The sequence below is a fragment of the Hakea prostrata genome, chromosome 1 (genome assembly GCF_041222555.1).
Source record: "Hakea prostrata isolate BN-2017 chromosome 1, UWA_Hpros_2, whole genome shotgun sequence".
Classification (NCBI taxonomy): Eukaryota; Viridiplantae; Streptophyta; class Magnoliopsida; order Proteales; family Proteaceae; genus Hakea; species Hakea prostrata.
Window position 1 is genome coordinate 73,427,845 of NC_142600.1, and position 17,852 is coordinate 73,445,696.

At 35.2% G+C, this 17,852-nt stretch overlaps 2 protein-coding genes across 2 annotated transcripts; both read left to right on the forward strand.

The window, feature by feature from the left end:
• Positions 1-214: 214 nt before the first annotated feature.
• Positions 215-4,438, forward strand: LOC149029940 (protein DETOXIFICATION 35-like). The gene is given in 8 exon segments (XM_089142269.1): positions 215-573; positions 2,062-2,687; positions 2,931-2,987; positions 3,083-3,321; positions 3,669-3,787; positions 3,919-4,005; positions 4,134-4,185; positions 4,188-4,438. Coding segments are annotated over 8 exon segments (1,518 nt in total). The 5' UTR covers positions 215-261; the 3' UTR covers positions 4,214-4,438.
• Positions 4,439-6,573: 2,135 nt separating this feature from the next.
• Positions 6,574-11,827, forward strand: LOC149029941 (protein DETOXIFICATION 35-like). Its single transcript, XM_089142270.1, has 7 exons — positions 6,574-7,094; positions 9,358-9,983; positions 10,137-10,193; positions 10,353-10,591; positions 11,121-11,239; positions 11,374-11,460; positions 11,533-11,827. The coding sequence occupies exons 1-7, from the start codon at positions 6,780-6,782 to the stop codon at positions 11,596-11,598; spliced, it is 1,509 nt and encodes a 502-aa protein (XP_088998396.1). The 5' UTR covers positions 6,574-6,779; the 3' UTR covers positions 11,599-11,827.
• Positions 11,828-17,852: the final 6,025 nt, after the last annotated feature.

A 17,852-nucleotide genomic window follows, 5' to 3' on the forward strand; every position in this document is an offset into this window, starting at 1 on the left:
GAAATGGTCATAGGGAAAAATTTTAGAAAATATCATCTTAACTTTGGGAACTGAGAAGTCGTATTCATTAGTACCAAGGAGGAGATGAGACAACAATAAAAAGCAATCAACCGCTAAAATTTAATTCAATCAGCGGAAAATGAGAGAGACAGTGGAAGTAGTTATAAGAGAGAAGCATCGAGGATGAAGACAACCAAACTCGAAAAATGTTGGAAACGACTTAAGCATCGATCAACAGAACAGGTCAGTACCTCTGCGTAGATGGAGGAACCGCTGATTGACGGCGGTGTCTCCGTCGAACACTACGAGCATCTTCATGTGCCATCATCCACCTTAGTAGAACCCGACAATGGTGATTACCTTCCGGCGAAAAGCTTCGCCGACGTCAAATCTGTGTTTTGGAAGGAATCGGTGAAGATGTGGAGCATTGCTGGTCCTATCGTTTTCAACATACTCTGCCTCTATGGGATCAACTCTGTGACGCAGATCTTTGTAGGTCATCTTGGCAATATCGAGCTTTCCGCCGTCGCCATTGGCTTGTCCGTCATCTCTAACTTCAGCTTCGGTTTCCTGGTAAGCTACCTCCTTCCTTCTCTCTGAGATGATTCGTCTGAGTTCTACTGGTTAGTTTTTCTGTGAGTTACTGTAGAGAGTTGTTATCGCCAAAAAGTCATCAATGGCGGCCGTTAATGCATCCGCGAAAAGACGGTGGTTGATTTGACCGCCCGGTAACAAAAGGGGTTTTTTTTTTTTTTTTTTTTTTTTTTTTTTTTTTTTTCACTTTAAAAAATTTTATATTTCTATCACGGATTGGAACATGCAGCAGTTAATTATCCAAGAGTCGGAATTAAAATCTAATTAAAAACTAAATCTAATAAATTCCAAGGGCTGTTTGATTACTTGAGTTTGAAGATTTCAAAAATCTACATATTTCAAATTTATGGAATCATGGTTCATATAATTAACTGCTTAGCTAGACTGAATCTTTGGAATAAAATTTGTAGATTCATCCTGAAAAAATATTTATGGAGTCAAGATTCAAATGTTTAACGCATTTCACCTTATACTCATAAATCTATATATTCACGTTCTTAGTATAAAAAGGTGAATCTATAAATTTCATGAATCCAAGGATTTATACAACCAAATGGGTTTGGTTGTATAAATCTCTCACTTGTAAATCCAGGTATTTCAAATCTTTGAATTCGTCTCTAATTAACTATGACGTATTACAATCCTAAATAAAAATTACAAAGAATTATATAAGGTAAGAATTGTAACTAATGTGAACTTATTCATAAGGAGTCCAACTCCTCTCCACACGACCAGGTTCTTCGTTCATCATGGCTTGTCCGTACTACGTGCAGCCCAACCCAAAGGTTCGGCAATGGGGGAATGCCTTACCCTTGTGGTGAGTATCTCGATGACATTCACAATTCCACAGCTACAGGGTGGCTTTGGAATTATATCAACTTTTAAATTTAAATTATCAATGGTGCCAGATTACCTAATAAATACACTTGCCGTTCAGTTACAAATGAATAGGATTTTTTCTCTTATTGTGGATGATATCACTCACCGTTCTTCTTATTTTATTTCTTGTACTTTTGCATCCTTTACTGTTACTTTATTCTCTAGTTAGGGAGGCATTATTTGACAGTAGAAGTACCTGTCGTATTCTACCTTCTGGTTATAAGATTTATGTGACGCTGACGCCTTGTCTTCTTCTTGCTATTTTGAATAAAGTTTGATTTAATAAAAATAAAAAAAATCCTTATTATATATTTTTTTGGTAAATAATTTTTTTCTATTCAAGAGTTAGAATCTCCTAGGCTCAAAGGCAAAGTTTTACTTTTTATTCAAGTAAATTATTATGCTACCCGGACATAGCTGAGGTACAGGTCCTCTTCGCTCTAGCATTAGAATGAATGGAATTAAATTGTTAAAAAGGAACTGAAACGCAGAACCAGTGTCTTCTTTTCTCATTCAGCTAATTATTTAGTTTCATTGCCCCCGAAAGAAAAAATAAATTTTAATTGTTTTGGATTACATAATTGGCAGCTTGGTATGGGGAGCGCACTAGAGACGCTATGTGGTCAGGCATTTGGTGCTGGGCAGGTATACATGCTTGGCATTTACATGCAACGCTCATGGATAATCCTCACAGTTTCCTGTGTCCTGCTTTGCCCAATTTACATCTTTGCAACACCAATTCTGGAGCTCATAGGCCAAGAACACGACATTGCTGTTCTCGCTGGCACATACACCAAACAAATCATTCCTCAGCTGTTCGCATTGGGCATCAACTTCCCAGTCCAGAAGTTCCTTCAGGCCCAAAGCAAGGTCTGGGTGCTTGCTTGGGTTGGCTTCGCCGGCCTTCTCCTACATGTATTCTTGCTCTGGCTCTTCATCTATGTGTTTGGCCTCTCTACCCTTGGCGCAGCCTTAGCCTATGATATTTCTGGCTGGGCGATTTCTATATCTCAGGTGGTTTATGTGGTGAATTGGTGCAAAGATGGATGGAAAGGCCTATCTTGGTTGGCCTTCCATGAAATTTGGGCCTTCGTTAGGCTCTCCCTGGCCTCTGCTGTCATGCTTTGCCTTGAGATATGGTACATGATGACTCTAGTTGTTCTTACCGGCCACCTTGGTGATGCAGTCATAGCTGTGGATTCCATATCTGTCTGGTAAGCTATCCATTTCTTGTCTCATGGCTGCTTATGAAATACAACTATTGTATACTTGTAATATGTACTTCATGAGGCCCAATTTGGTTTATGGCACCAGATTGGGCTAGGGATACATAAAAAAGCTTGATTTAATCTATTCCATCAGCTTTAGCCGGTCAAGTACCTAACATAGTATACTTGATACAAAAACTTCTTCACCATTTCTTAACTTCTTTTCATGTCTCAATCTATTACTTGCAGTATGAATCTCAATGGCTGGGAATTAGTGCTGTTTGTTGGAGTCAATGCTGCTGCAAGGTGAAAGGAGTGTCTGAATGACTCCTCTATAGTAACAATCTTTTTGATTAATGTTCTACACTACTCATTTGTTCTAATTCTTCTTCCTCTTTCAGTGTTCGAGTCTCAAATGAACTTGGATCAGGACACCCTAGAGCTGCCAAATACTCTGTGTTTGTTATAGTTTTTCAAGCACTTCTCATTGGGTTATTCTTCATGGTTGTTATCTTGGTTACCAAAGACGATTTTGCCGTCATTTTTACGAGTAGTAAGGAGGTGCAGGAAGCTGTCTCTCGCCTTGCTTACCTCCTTGGGGTAACCATGGTACTTAACAGTATTCAGCCAGTCATCTCAGGTCAGTTACATTTTAAGTAGAATTTTTTTTTCTTCTTGGGTTGAATAAAGAATTTATTAAACAAAAAGAGAGAAGGGAGAGAGAGGGAAGGGTACAATAAGAAAGCAAAGGGCAATTAAAGCCTATTGAAACCAACCAGGCTTATTTTTCTTCTTCCTAGACTTGAGTACTTGACAATGAACTCTTCTTCAAGATGGTGGTACCCTTTAATAGAACAATAGTAACCTGAACAATCATAAAAAAATCCCCTGGTTATTCTATATTATTTGGTACAAGTTCTTGCTTCTTCCAAAATATGCATCTATTTTGCAGTTTTCCGGGTTACATCGGTTAGATTTTTCTTGCAGGTGTTGCTATTGGAGGTGGGTGGCAAGCATTGGTCGCTTATATTAACCTGGGTTGCTATTACATATTTGGACTTCCTCTTGGGTTCCTTCTAGGCTATAAATTGAATATGGGAGTGAAGGTACATCTCTATTTCTCTCTCTACAGGCATACAGCTTTATTATAAGGATTTTGTACATGGAACTTGGTTTAGTAGTGCTTTTAGTGATCAGTAGAGTAATGCAATTGAACATTTGGGTCTTCCTGCTTTAGGGAATTTGGTCTGGGATGCTTTGTGGAACTGCACTGCAGACGTTAATCCTTCTGTTCATTATTTGGAAAACCAACTGGAAGACTGAGGTAAATACTAGACAGTCGTCTTTTTTGGTTCTGTTTCTCACTTGGTATTATCAATGCTGAGGATCCACTGATTATGTGTAACTTGTATATTTTTGAACAAAAATCATAATTGAGAATTTAAATTGCAGGCTGAACAAGCATCAAAGAGGGTGCAGATATGGGGAGGGCAAGACAATGAAGATGGAAAGTTGTGATACATTCTTGTTAGAGCATTGCAAGAATGACTTAGAGCCTTGCAAATGTAAGCTCCTATGTATTGTTGTCATACAAACAATTTTTTAGTTGCAAAACACTAGGCTTTTTCCTTCATCATTCAGAGAATTGACCCATTAATAAAAATTTCCAGAGGTCTTTAACGCCTCTCAAATGGTTCCACATATTGAAAAGAAAAGACAGGCCTTCTTGGTACTAGAAATGGGTTTAATTTCTCAACAAAAAAGTGAGGCCTTCTAGAAATGGAAACTCCCGTGCAAGTAATCGTCATGCAAAAAATTCATTAAAATATAATGTAAAAGGCCGTTTAACTGTGTTGTAAATTGTTTAAAATACTTTTACTTAAGTGACCCAACCCTAGGTGGGTTCACCCATATTTTTTCCATGCCCCACCCCTCCCCTACCTCCTCACCGGAATATTGGTCTTTGTGTACTCACTGGTTCCGGCACCGTCGCTAATGTTACCCTCCGCCACTCTTTGTGCTATTGTCACCTTCCATGGTCGCTTTGATATTCTCTCGATCTTTGCTACTTTGATTCTACCATTTTCTCGAACAGCTACTTCAGTATCTCTCTCACTGGCCCAATTGGGCAAATCGTTGGTGGTTCTATTGTTGCGCTACCAATTGAGTGCCAGCACATAGCTGTGCTGTCAGTAAGAAGGGAGCCGGTGCCTTTCGAAGCACTTTGACGTGTGAACTGCGAGAACGATTTCAGGCCTCTAACCAAGATGATATAATACTAAATAAGAGGTCACCTAGGTAGGGCTGTTAGGCCAAAAGAAAGGGTGGGGTACAGAGCAATGGGTGGCGCCATTTCTCACAAAGACTCGTCCTCGAGTTCATTGTCAAGGTCAACGATTGGGAAAGGGAGCAAAGGCACTTCCTAAACCCCACGGAGCACACGCCGAATGGGTCCCTGGCTGACTGCCGGTCGTTATTGGGCATTAAGGTCATACAATTCACCTTCCTCGATTGGAGGATGGGAAAGGGGGAGTCGCCACCTGGAATATGGGTCCAGGACCCAAAAGAAAGCTCGACCAAGACTGAAGAACAGAGGGCACGCTTTACATCTTATCCTATATAAATAATAAATAACGGGGCTCAGAAGGCAGCTTTAGTGTGCGGTGGAGGGACCGCTGAATGGAAACCAAGATTCCAGTCATTTATGAATATTGAGTTGTGTACACCTACTCGTGAGATGATTATTGACCTATACAAAACCATTTTCTATGGTAGAGAGGACCCGATGGTTTTTATTCCAATAAATGACTTCGATCTTTGTCTACTCGCAGTCCAAACTATTTATATCGTCGCTGCAGTATTTAGTAGCAGGAGAAATTGTGTCACCAAATGCTACCCTCCACCACTCCTGGTGCTACAGTGCTACAACGACCTTCGATGGCCGGCCGCTCTCTCTCTCTCTCTCTTTGCAAAATGCCAATGCTTACATTATACTTACAAAATGGAGTCTAACAGTCTTACTGTGGATCCAGATCCATTGCGCTGGGCAGACTTGAATGTTGTGCAATAAATTTGCAGCATATGCTGCCAACAGTCTAGATTGAAATCTTATTCAAAATTTCAATCTTAACTGTTGACAGCACAGTAACCACTAAAGTTGAGCCCCCATTGCTTGTTAAGTGACATTTTTTAATTATAACTATAAATTTAAGCACACACTCAATTGATTTTTTTTTTTTTTTTTTTTTTTGTGAAACATGCGCTTTTTTTTTAATTGTTGGAGTGGGAATATTATATATGCACACACGGGTGGAACTCATAACCTGTCCATCCACTAAAGGTCGAGTGATAAATTATTGATTTGAGCATGTACATTGATTGCTTGAAAATAAATAATGCTGCTGCATAGCATCATCTAATGGGTGGCCGCTGGAAGGACTAGATGTGCCAAATTCTCGGTCACATAAAATCTGTTTTGCTCACATGCTGGTCAAGAGCTGATATGGGTCGTGCGTGTCTCAATGCATTGTGCAGTACGTTGATCGAGATCAACATCTAAACAGTCCGTTTTTTAAAATAAATTTCAACATTTTTGGGAAAACAACAGTCAAAATCAAAATCTTCATTCTACGCTGCATGTGCTGCGTAGCGTAATTATTACGCTGCACCAAAGCAACGTGGAGCAGAAATAGGCATTCAAACATACCAACGTGGAGCTGAAATGGACATTCAAATAGGGATTTACATTTTTTTTTATATTAATTGGGAATTGGGAAAATTTGACAAATTTTATAATATTTTTATCTCAGCTAACTTTTGAACCGCCAGTCTGCTACGTCACATTAATTAGTACTGCACCCGAGGGGTAGGTAAGTTAAACACCATAAAGATAGCAAGCAACTGCTACCAAAATAATTCAATCAGCAGAAGAATTTTTACTCATAAAATGAAATAGCTAGACAAGAGGAATTAACAATATTGAGGAAAGGATTGAGGAGTCGAAGGTTACGAAACCCTAAAGATGTTGAAAACAAATTAAGTTTCCATCAACAGTTCAGTAAGAGTAGAAAGTAGCTAGGAACCAGTACCTCTAGGTAGATGGAAGAACCGCTGATCGATGGCGGTGTCTCCGTCGAACCCTACGAGCATCTTCATGTGCCATCATCGACCATAGATTCAGAACTCGAAGAAGGTGATTATCCTCCGCTGAAAAGCTTCGCCGATGTCAAATCTGTGTTTTGGAAGGAATCGGTGAAGATGTGGTCCATCGCTGGTCCTATCATTTTCAACATACTCTGCCTCTATGGGATGAACTCTTCCACGCAGATCTTCGTAGGTCATCTCGGTAATCTCGAACTTTCCGCTGTCGCCATTGGCCTGGCCGTCATCTCTAACTTCAGTTTCGGTTTCCTGGTAAGCCACCTCCTTCCTTTCTTTCTCTTCATGCCATGATTCGTCTAAGCTTTAAGGACTACTAGTTTTCCCGGCAACGCCGCCCGGGGCTGGGATCTCCGGCTCCGTTGCGTGTACTAACGCCGGTGGTTGATTTGTACGGGATCCGTGTTCATAATTAAGGGAATTACAAGTGGGAGTGAACTTGAATGCGAACACTTGCCTTGCCAGGACGGTGATATTTAGACCGTCCATTTCGCATGTTTTGAAATCAAAACGGACGATTGAGATTTTGATATTCACCGCAAGCAACCAGGAAAGTAAAATGCACGGCATTGAAATTCAACCCATTCAAATGAGGGAAATTTTCATTATTTATTTATTGGATATGAGAGTTTCAATGTTTTTATCTGTAGCCATTTATGGATCCTGAGATCCACATCGTCCACAGCCACGAGAGGTGGGTGTGGAATTGAATTAAGGGTTTGATTTGAAAATTTGGATCATTCAAGGGGTCTTTCGCCACCGACATTTTGTCATTTATTTATTTTTTTTGGTAGTTTCACGCAATTTTTTTTTTTTTTTTTTTTTGGTACAAAGGCGTTTTTTATATATAGGGATAGAGATATTACAGATGCCGCCGTTGAACCCATGACCTCTCCACTGAGAAGCAGGTTCCTAACCATCCTACTACTCCTCCATTGGCATTTCACGCCATTTTGTTCGGTTAAAGGATGACTTAAGCCGAGGAGAGATCTTATAGGTAGGTATATCTGACATGGTGGTACCTATAGTGCCCACCATTGGATGCACGTGAAATGGATTCTATTAAATTCTGACCATTCAAAACATAATTTGGTTTATTAAAAAAAAAAAGCTGATTTTATTTCAATCAAATTGGTTAAATGTGCAATCATGTTTTAAGCGGCTGGAATTTAATGAAATTCAAGTGTTGTGTATCCAACAATAAGCATCACAGACACCATCACATGAGATGCACCACACAAACATGATCTGTTGAGGTGCATATATTGCTCCCCTTACACTTTTTCATAATAAATTTTTCTAAGACCCATGTGGAACCCATTAGGGGATTCGCCACATGGTTTTTTTTAATTATTTAGATGTGGTTAGCTCTCTAAATTTGTGGTGAAAAAGGAAGAGCAATATGTGCTCCCCCGGGAGGGGATTCGATCTTGAGTTGTGATCTTTTATTCACAGGGGTCGAGGATTGTGTTCTCCATACTCTTTGCCTCAAAATTAGGAAGGTCCCACTTCTCAATTTAAAAAAAGTGAATTATAAATGCCCAAAGGTGGGTTTCATTTCTAAATGTCTGGTCCAGTGGTGGGTCACTAGAGATGATTTAAATCATTTACTTTTTATTTAGTCTTACTCCCCTCTCAAAGGTTTCACCTTGGGTTACCAAGAAAAGTTGAATTATTCTCTCTTCTTTCTCCTTTGATATTTCAAAATGACTAAATCACCCTTAATAATCCAATGATTATAATTTTAAAAGCATTATCATAATCTCTCTTTTTTGTGGTTGATATTTTATAAGGTCAAACTATCCTTAATTTTTTAGATGAAACGACTATAATTATGACGGTGTAAAAGTTCATTAGTGTTAGATTTCAAGAACGTCACGTATTGTAATGAGAGGAGCCATGTAAGATGTCATACCTTTACCATCACAAGATTGCTCGGTTGGAAATGATCACACCTCTTAGGGGCCATGGATTCAAGTCTCCCTAATAGTGTATGTAATATCCATTTTCCCATGTATAAAAGCTCTCTTGTATCTAAAAAAATATTATATTGTATGACAACAAATAAAATTGGGTTGTAAGTTATTTAAAAACCATGTCCTTAATTCCCTATGCAGCTGAAGTGCACCATTTGCGCCTATGCATGCTTTACCCCCAACAAATCCAACCCTCCAACCGACCAACTTCTCACATGAGCCATGAGGTTGCCAGCCCTGACTGTTAAATAAATGAATGGGATTTTCTCTCATTCAAGAGTTTAAATCTCCTTGGGATTAAGGGCAAAGTCTAAGTGTATGTTTAAGTAATTATAAAGTTACCTTTTAACTTTCAAAAAAAAATCCAATTCTAAAAACTACCTTAAAACAGAAAAATATTCCTTCTCACTTCCATTATTAGAATGAACGAAATTAAACAGTTAAAAAAAACTATGCTGTCTACTTTTTCTCATTCAACTAATTATTGTGGGTTTTCCTTGCCGAAAAAGAAAACTAATTGTTCTAGATTATATAAATGACAGCTTGGTATGGGAAGTGCACTAGAGACGCTATGTGGTCAGGCATTTGGTGCTGGGCAGGTACACAAGCTTGGCATTTACATGCAACGTTCATGGATAATCCTCACAGTTACCTGCGTCCTTCTTTGCCCAATTTACATCTTTGCAACACCAATCCTGAAGCTTCTAGGCCAGGAACACGATATCGCTGTTCTCGCCGGTGAATATGCTAAACAAATCATTCCTCAAATGTTCGCACTGGCCGTCAACTTCCCAATCCAGAAGTTCCTTCAGGCCCAAAGTAAGGTCTGGGTGCTCGCTTGGGTTGGCTTTGCAGGCCTTCTCCTGCATGTCTTCTTGCTCTGGCTCTTCATCTATATCTTGGGCCTCTCTACCCTTGGTGCAGCCTTGGCCTACGACATTTCTAGCTGGGTGATTTCCATAGCTCAGTTGATTTATGTGGTGAACTGGTGCAAGGATGGATGGAAAGGCCTATCCTGGTTGGCCTTCCATGAAATTTGGGCTTTTGTTAGGCTCTCCCTGGCCTCTGCTATAATGCTTTGCCTTGAGATATGGTACATGATGACTCTAGTTGTCCTCACTGGCCACCTTGGTAATGCAGTCATAGCTGTTGCCTCCATATCTGTCTGGTAAGCTATCCATTTCTTTTCTCCCGGCTGCTTGTGAAATACAGCTATTGTATACTTGTATCATATCTGTCAAAATCTACCCTTTGATTCAACTCAATACAGAAAAACTTCACCATATCTTCATTTATTTTCATGTCTTTCTATCACTTGCAGTATGAATATCAATGGCTGGGAAGGAATGCTGTTTATTGGAATCAATGCTGCTGTAAGGTAAAAGAAGTGTCTGAAGGACACCTCTGTAGTCATCATAATTGGAACTCAGACACCTTATAATTGCACTTTTCTTATTCTCTTTCAGAATCTTTATGATACTTGAGGTGATGATTGTTCTACACTACTTATTTGTTCTAATTCTTCTTCCTCTTTCAGTGTTCGAGTCTCAAATGAACTTGGATCAGGACACCCTAGAGCTGCCAAATACTGTGTCTTTATTATAGTTTTTCAAGCACTTCTCATTGGGCTATTCTTCATGGTTGTTATCTTGGTCACCAAAGACTATTTTGCCGTCATTTTTACGAGCAGTAAGGAGCTACAGCAAGCTGTCTCTCGCCTTGCCTACCTCCTTGGGATAACCATGGTACTTAACAGTATCCAGCCAGTCATCTCAGGTGAGATGCATAGCAAGTTATTAATCATGGATAATACATCATCTTGATGGTTGTATGGCAATTTTTTGTTCTGTTTCCTGTTTTTATGTGAGAAACACTTTTTGTATTTCTATATATTTCCATTGTTTCTCATTGTTTTTTGGGTGCTGAAATCATGTATAATTAATTACACAAGAAAAATAACTCTGTATTCCCTGCCCCCCCAAAAAATGACAAGAATATCCCTTTACTTTTTCAAGGGAATTTTGTTTTTCTTTCTTTTATCTTAGTGAGGTGTTTCTCAACATATGCGCAAAACTGTGCTTAAAGTGTTGGTTTGTTTTAAAAGTGAAAAATAAAACGCAAGAAACATGTCAGATTACACATACATTATGTTGAGTTGTTTGTATTCCAAAAATGTAAAAAAATACAAGAAATAGTAGCATTGCCATACAACCCCTTAGTTTAGTTTGCTATAAATTCTCTTTTGTTCCAAAATACACATCTATTTTTGAGTTTTCTGGTTACATTGGTTTGATTTTTCTTGCAGGTGTTGCTATTGGAGGTGGGTGGCAAGGATTGGTCGCTTATATTAACTTGGGTTGCTATTATATATTCGGGCTTCCTCTTGGGTTCCTTCTAGGCTATAAATTGAATATGGGAGTGCAGGTACATCTCTCTTTCTCTCTCTCATATAGCTTTAATATCTGAATTTTTGGACATGGAACTTGGTCCAGTGCTTTTTAGTGATCAGCTGAGAGTAAGGCAATTGAACATTTGTACTAACGCTCTTCCTGCTCCAGGGAATTTGGTTTGGCATGCTTTGTGGAACTGCACTGCAGACGTTGATCTTGCTGTTCATTATCTGGAAAACAAACTGGAAGACTGAGGTAAATACTGAGTTATCTGTAGCTTGTATAGTATTGAAGAACAATAATCATAATTTAGAATTTAAATTGCAGGCTGATCAAGCATCAAAACGGGTGCAGATATGGGGTGGACAAGACAAAGAAGATGGAAATTTTTGATGCATTCTTGTTAGAGAATGTAAAACTTTGAGATATTTGTTGCTGGGCTTTTAAAGGATGAGTGGAGCCTTGCAAATATTAGTTCATATGTACGGCTAAAGAAAGAATTTTTTTTTAGTTGCAAATCACTGAGGCTATTTCCTTCAGTAAATTGACCTATTGGTTTATCTTTTGTTATTTTTGTTAGGGATAATTGCTCTTGTTATTTGTATTTTGATTTTATTACTAATTTATCTCTTCTACTTTTCAAAATTTATAATCTAAGCATTAACTTTGTTTACAATTATTAATGCTCCTTACCGTTAGGCTTTGTTAGTTTACCAATGATGGCATCTATATATTTTTTTTCAAAATTCTAAAAATAATCCTAGAGTCGTCTCTTTATCAATTTACTCTTTTGTCAAGTTATAATATTACCCTAAATTAAACATGGAAAAAAATTAACCTTAAATCTATTTTCTTCTTTAAAAAGAAATTATGGAATAAAGGAAATATATGATTTTTGTTCTTTTAAAAGAAATCACCGAATAAAAAGAAAGATGTGATTAAATAAAACTCAAAATAGAAACTAAATATGAGAGAATGTCAAATTTAATTCAAAGTTGAAAATTGAAAACCACCTAATATATACTAACCATTGTGCATGTTATTAGATTAGCATATTATATTTTAAATTGTTTCTAAAATTTCCATCATTGTAATTGTGGAAAATTTTAGTGGAGTATGAGAGTTTCAACAATCATAAGTGTATGGTCCCAACAATTCCCAAATAAATTCTTAGAAAGAAAGAAAAAGAAAAATAATTTGAGGACAACACTTAATGAACTTTACCTGAAAATCTAAAAATCTATATGATTTAAAATTTTTAATGCAATAGTAAGATCTTCATTAACAAGTACCACATTGCATCAGAGATCATTGTAATTTTGTTCATTTGTATAAATTCCAAGAATTACAACACACACACAAATTCATTTCTTTTCTCCCAGAATATTGCTCCTGCTATTAGAACTTAAATTTATACTAAAAAACAGTTCGTCTTTACCATAATGCACATTTTGATAGAGTTAAAGACAAAAAAGCAAGATCTCAAGAGGTAATTCATTCACAAACTTTCTTTATCTGAGTCTTCATCATATTTTAAATAGAGACGACTGGTACTCTTTCAAATCTAAAATTAATTCTAAAATATAAGATTTTAAGGACATAATTGGCATTCAATATAATTTTTATAAATGACGGTAATATCTTCTTTTTGACTTTTTAATTTTAATAAATGGCAAAATAGATATTATATATTCAATGTTAACAACCACTTACCCGAGTCTATTTGGTTACATGAATCCAAAGATTTCAAATCTTTAGATTCATGAATCTAAGAATTATACCCGTTTGGTTGTAAAAATCTTTAGATTCATGAAATCTAGAGATTCACGAAATCTAGAGATTGACCTTTTTACACTAAAAATGTGAATGTGTAGATTTATGGGTAAGGGGTGAAATTTAGAGATTTCAAAAAAGCTATAAATCACGTCAATCAAATAGTTTTTTAGGATGAATCCACAGATTTCATTCCACAACCAAACATCTAATTTTATAAATTATAACTCCATAGATTTGATATCTATAGATTTGAAATCTTTAGATATTTGAAATCTCCAGACTCATGTAACCAAACAGGCCCTAAAATGCCATTACACGAGTCTGGAGATTTCAAATATCTAGAGATTTCAAATCTATGGAGTCATAATTTATAAAAGGGATAATTACTGTTGCCCCCTGTACTTTGATTTTATTACTAATAAAACCCTGTTCTTTATGAAATTACTGTTGCTCCCCTTCCTTATAGCGGTGTTAAGTAGCCGTTAAGTTTGAATATGTAATGTCTAATTTGCCCTTCATTAAAATTAAGAAATCAAAAGATGATACTACCCCATTTATAAAACCATATTAAATGTCAATTTTACCCTAAACTTCATTTATTTTGAATTAATGAAATGGGCAAAATTCAAATTCGATTTGACTTCCCACCTTCACTAAACTTCATTTATTTTGAAAATATTTTAGGCGATATTTAGTTTCCAATTTGAGTTGAATTAGATTTTCCTTCCTCTTCGATTTCTATTTGAGTTTTATTCAATCATTCTTTCTTTATTTGGTGGTTTTTATTTTTAGAATAAATCGGATTATAATTATCTTTTTCTCTAAATAACTTGATAAAGGGTAAATAAGTAAAGATATAAGTATAAGGGTATTTTGGGATTTTTGAGAAAATATAAAGATGCCACATCATCAGTAAATTAATGGAACTATACGGTAGGGGGGCAATAGTAATTGTAGACAAAGTTAAAGGTTAGATTAGTAATTTTGAAAAGTACAGGGGATACAGTAGTAATAAAATCAAAGTACAGGGGGCCAATAATAATTATCCCTTTATAAAATTAACTGTTTAGTTGATCGAATATGTGGAATGAAATCTGTTCATCAGTGATTTTTTGAATCCACAAATGTTTAGCATTTTTATAATAGGGATAAAATCTCTGGATTTCACCCCATTCCCATAAATCTACAGATTCACGTTTTTAGTGTAAAAAGATGAATATCTAAATTTCATGAATCTAGAGATTTTTACAACCAAACGGGTGTAAATCTCGCATTCATGAATCCAGAGATTTCAAATATCTCGATTCATATAACCAAACAAGCCATTAGAAATAAGGGGGCAATAGTAATTTCATAAAGAATAAGGTTTGATTAGTAATAAAACTAATGTAGAAGAGGACAATAGTAATTATGAGAAAGAGAAAAAAAAAAAAAACAAATGTTTTGATTGAACTGTCTATTCTTAAGAAATTAGGCCTTGTAACAGGTTTCATTTTGTCAGAAAAAGGGCGAATTTTTTCACTTGAATTCCACAAAAAACCATTCTGTAATGAATCCAAATAGAACATGTCCATATAGAGTTATTAACTATTGACTTTTTTTTTTTTTTTTGCCAAAACAAAAAACTATTGACTAAGAAGTTCTATATGAAAATAGGATAACTATTATTGTCCTTTTGTATTGATTTAATTATTAAAAGAATCTACATCCTAGGTCTAACAATATTAAGCGAACATTACTTAGGATTATTCTTATTTAGAAAAAAAGAATCATATGAAATAATTTTACATATTTTTATCATTTTGGATTAACAAAAAAAAAAAAAAAAAAAAAACTCTATTGGTAGGAGGAACTTCCTAAAATTGTTAACATCAAATTAAACAGTAAATAAATAAAAATATATTAAAAATAAAAAATTCTTAAAATTGATAACATTAAACTAGAAAGTAAATAACAAAAATTAAATAATAAGACAAAAAATTAGGAATAACTACTTTTTTTTATTACCAAATTGAAAAGTACATATATAAAATTGAAAATGAGTTTCCTTTCATTTTCTTTATTTATTTTGACTTAAAAAATGTTTAATTAGGTTTAAAATTTTCCTAATTACTTAGGATAGTAATGTAATTTAATATAAAGTATCAATAAGTAATATAAAATCGTATAGATAATCTAGGATTTATAAATAAATAAAATATGCTATGTCATCATTTAACTAACGAAGTTTAACGGTAGGGAACAACAGTATTTACAACAAAGTTTAATAATTTCAAAAAGTATAGCGTATAAAGTAGTAATTAAGCTATAGTATAGGGGAGCAATAGTAATTATCACTATAAAAATTTTGGTTGATGCAACTTATAGAAGTTTAAACAAAAAGAAGAAGTGGACCAATCTTAGTAATGGCTCACACTTTCTTTCTGCCTGGTTGAACGTTGGGCAGCAATGGTATTTTTATTATTAATTTTTTTTACAAAAAAAAAATAATAAAATTGTGTGGTGGGTGATTTCCGGCAGGGTGGCTAGGTGTGGGGAAAGGGTGTCAATTGCGTATCAAAACTGTTTAACCGAACCGTGCCGAATCTAAAACGGTACCGCACCACATCGTTCAAAATTCGGTATAGTACGTACTGAAATTGAATTCCTTCGATACAGTTCTGATTTTAGGTACTCATACCGTCGGTATGTACCGAAACCATACCGAATTGGTACCGTACCAAATTAAGAGATATAAATATAATTTTACAATGAAAACATTTTATCTTTTCCTATCCATAATTCCCTATTTTAGTTTTTCGTTTCGTCCTTCACTCCTCTTCTTAGATTTACTTGTTTTTTTCACTATTAATTAGATTTATTTACTTTGTCTTTGTTAATATCAAATTCTATCGATTGTTTGGTCGCAATTTCATTATGATCATAATGAACCAATAACAGAAATGGCATGAGTTTATTCGGATCAAAAGTGTACCGCATTAGATATCGTGTTTAAACCGTTTTCCCATACCAATTTAATACCGAAACCGTATCGAACCGTTTTTGCAAATACCGAAACCATACTGTACCGTGTAAATTCTGTACGGTAAGGTTCTGGTGTAATTTATTATACTATGAGGACCCAACATTAGTTTATGTTTTATTAAAGAGGATTCACGTGTTAAAAACTCTAGTATTTAAATACATGCCAAAAAATCATCATGAGGTATTAAAAGTGTAAGAAATCTATGGAAATTGAAGAATTTAATTTATATGAGAATAATTATATATATTAATTGATTAATCATCCTGTCTTATATGATAAGAAAGATTCATATCCCTAACTTATGGTCATTACTATATTTAAGAATAGGTTACCAAAAAAGAAAAACACAATACATGAGAATAGTAATCTCATTTAGATTATTTCTTTTTGGAAAGTAGACATCCACACTAGAATTACCTTAATATAGTTTGGAAAATTATCATAAACACATCCATAAAAGAAAAAATATTTCATATACTTTTTTTTTTGGGTAAAATATTTCACATAATTGGAAAGTTGCTTTTGAGAAGGACATCCTACTGGGATTATAAAAACAAGGAAAAATGAGAAGTTGATGTATCAAAAATTTTTGGCTTTTCCTCTTCCTCTTTCTGATTTTTCTTCCTATCCTTCTATCTCACTTATTGGTTAAGGATCTTTTGGTTTGAGTTTTTCAAGACCTCAATTGTTTGATGTTTGGAGAATTATTTCTGGAAGTTTGTATTCATCCAAAACTTCAAGAAGTTACGGAGATTACAATACTTCTTGCTCGAATATAGACAAGCTATTAGTTAAGAAGAAATGCAACACCTACGACATTAAGGTATGTTTAAACATTTCCCAGTAAAATTGGATTGTCTTATGTTGATTTGACTTCCAAAGCGATGTTTTTCAATTTGCTTCTACTATACTATTGGCTTCAAATCGACACCAATGAAGAGAAGTGTTGTTTTATAGATTTATTTGAAAATTCAAAATTCTTATTTTGTTAAGATGTTGGGGTCTTTTTCTAATAGACGCCTAAATAGACAAAAAGTGTTTTTGAAAAGCTAGTTTGAATGGCTAACAAACAAGCCTCAATAGAAGAGATATGTTTTTTGGAGACAACTCTAAGTGGTGTCTAATTATCTATTACTCTCTAATATATATGTGGGTAGGGGTTGATTGTTTTCGATGGAGCATTATTTTAAAAACATTGTTTTTCTTTAACCCATGTTTTAAAAAACGGATTGGTGAATATAGTTTTTGGATCCCTAAATGCTATTTTAATTTTGGAGTGCACGTTGTGATAGAAGGGTTGATTGATTTTAGGGGTGAAAATGCATTGTTAACCCATGTGCACAATTCAAGACATTCAAATACCTTAAAGAAAGCTCCCATGACACACCTTAATTTTTTTAGGGCTTGTTTGGTTACATGAATTCAAAGATTTCAAATCTCTGGATTCATGAATGCGAGATTTATACCCGTTTGGTTGTGAAAATCCATGGATCCATGAAATCTAGATATTCATCTTTTTACATGGAAAATGTAAATTTGTAGATTTATGGGTATGGGATGAAATTTTGGATTTCAATTCTACTATAAAAATGCTAAACATTTGTGTATTCACAAAAATCACACTGACCAAATAATTTTTCAGGATGAATTCACATATTTCATTCCACATATTCAAGTTAACCAAATAGTTAATTTTATGAATTATGACTCCATAGATTTGAAATATCTACATATTTAAAATCTCCAGACTCATGTAACCAAACATGCCCTTAATTATTGTTCATGTATCACTAGATGGATGTGCATAACTATGCTTTTTGAGAAGGACTTTGTTTATGCTATTTGT

Bases quoted from the DNA above. Each gene is read 5' to 3' on its own strand.
- LOC149029941 (XM_089142270.1), top strand. From the start codon at position 6,780: ATGGAAGAACCGCTGATCGATGGCGGTGTCTCCGTCGAACCCTACGAG. The intron at 7,095-9,357 runs GTAAGCCACCTC...TATAAATGACAG, and splicing joins ACTTCAGTTTCGGTTTCCTG to CTTGGTATGGGAAGTGCACT. The intron at 11,461-11,532 runs GTAAATACTGAG...TTTAAATTGCAG, and splicing joins AAACAAACTGGAAGACTGAG to GCTGATCAAGCATCAAAACG.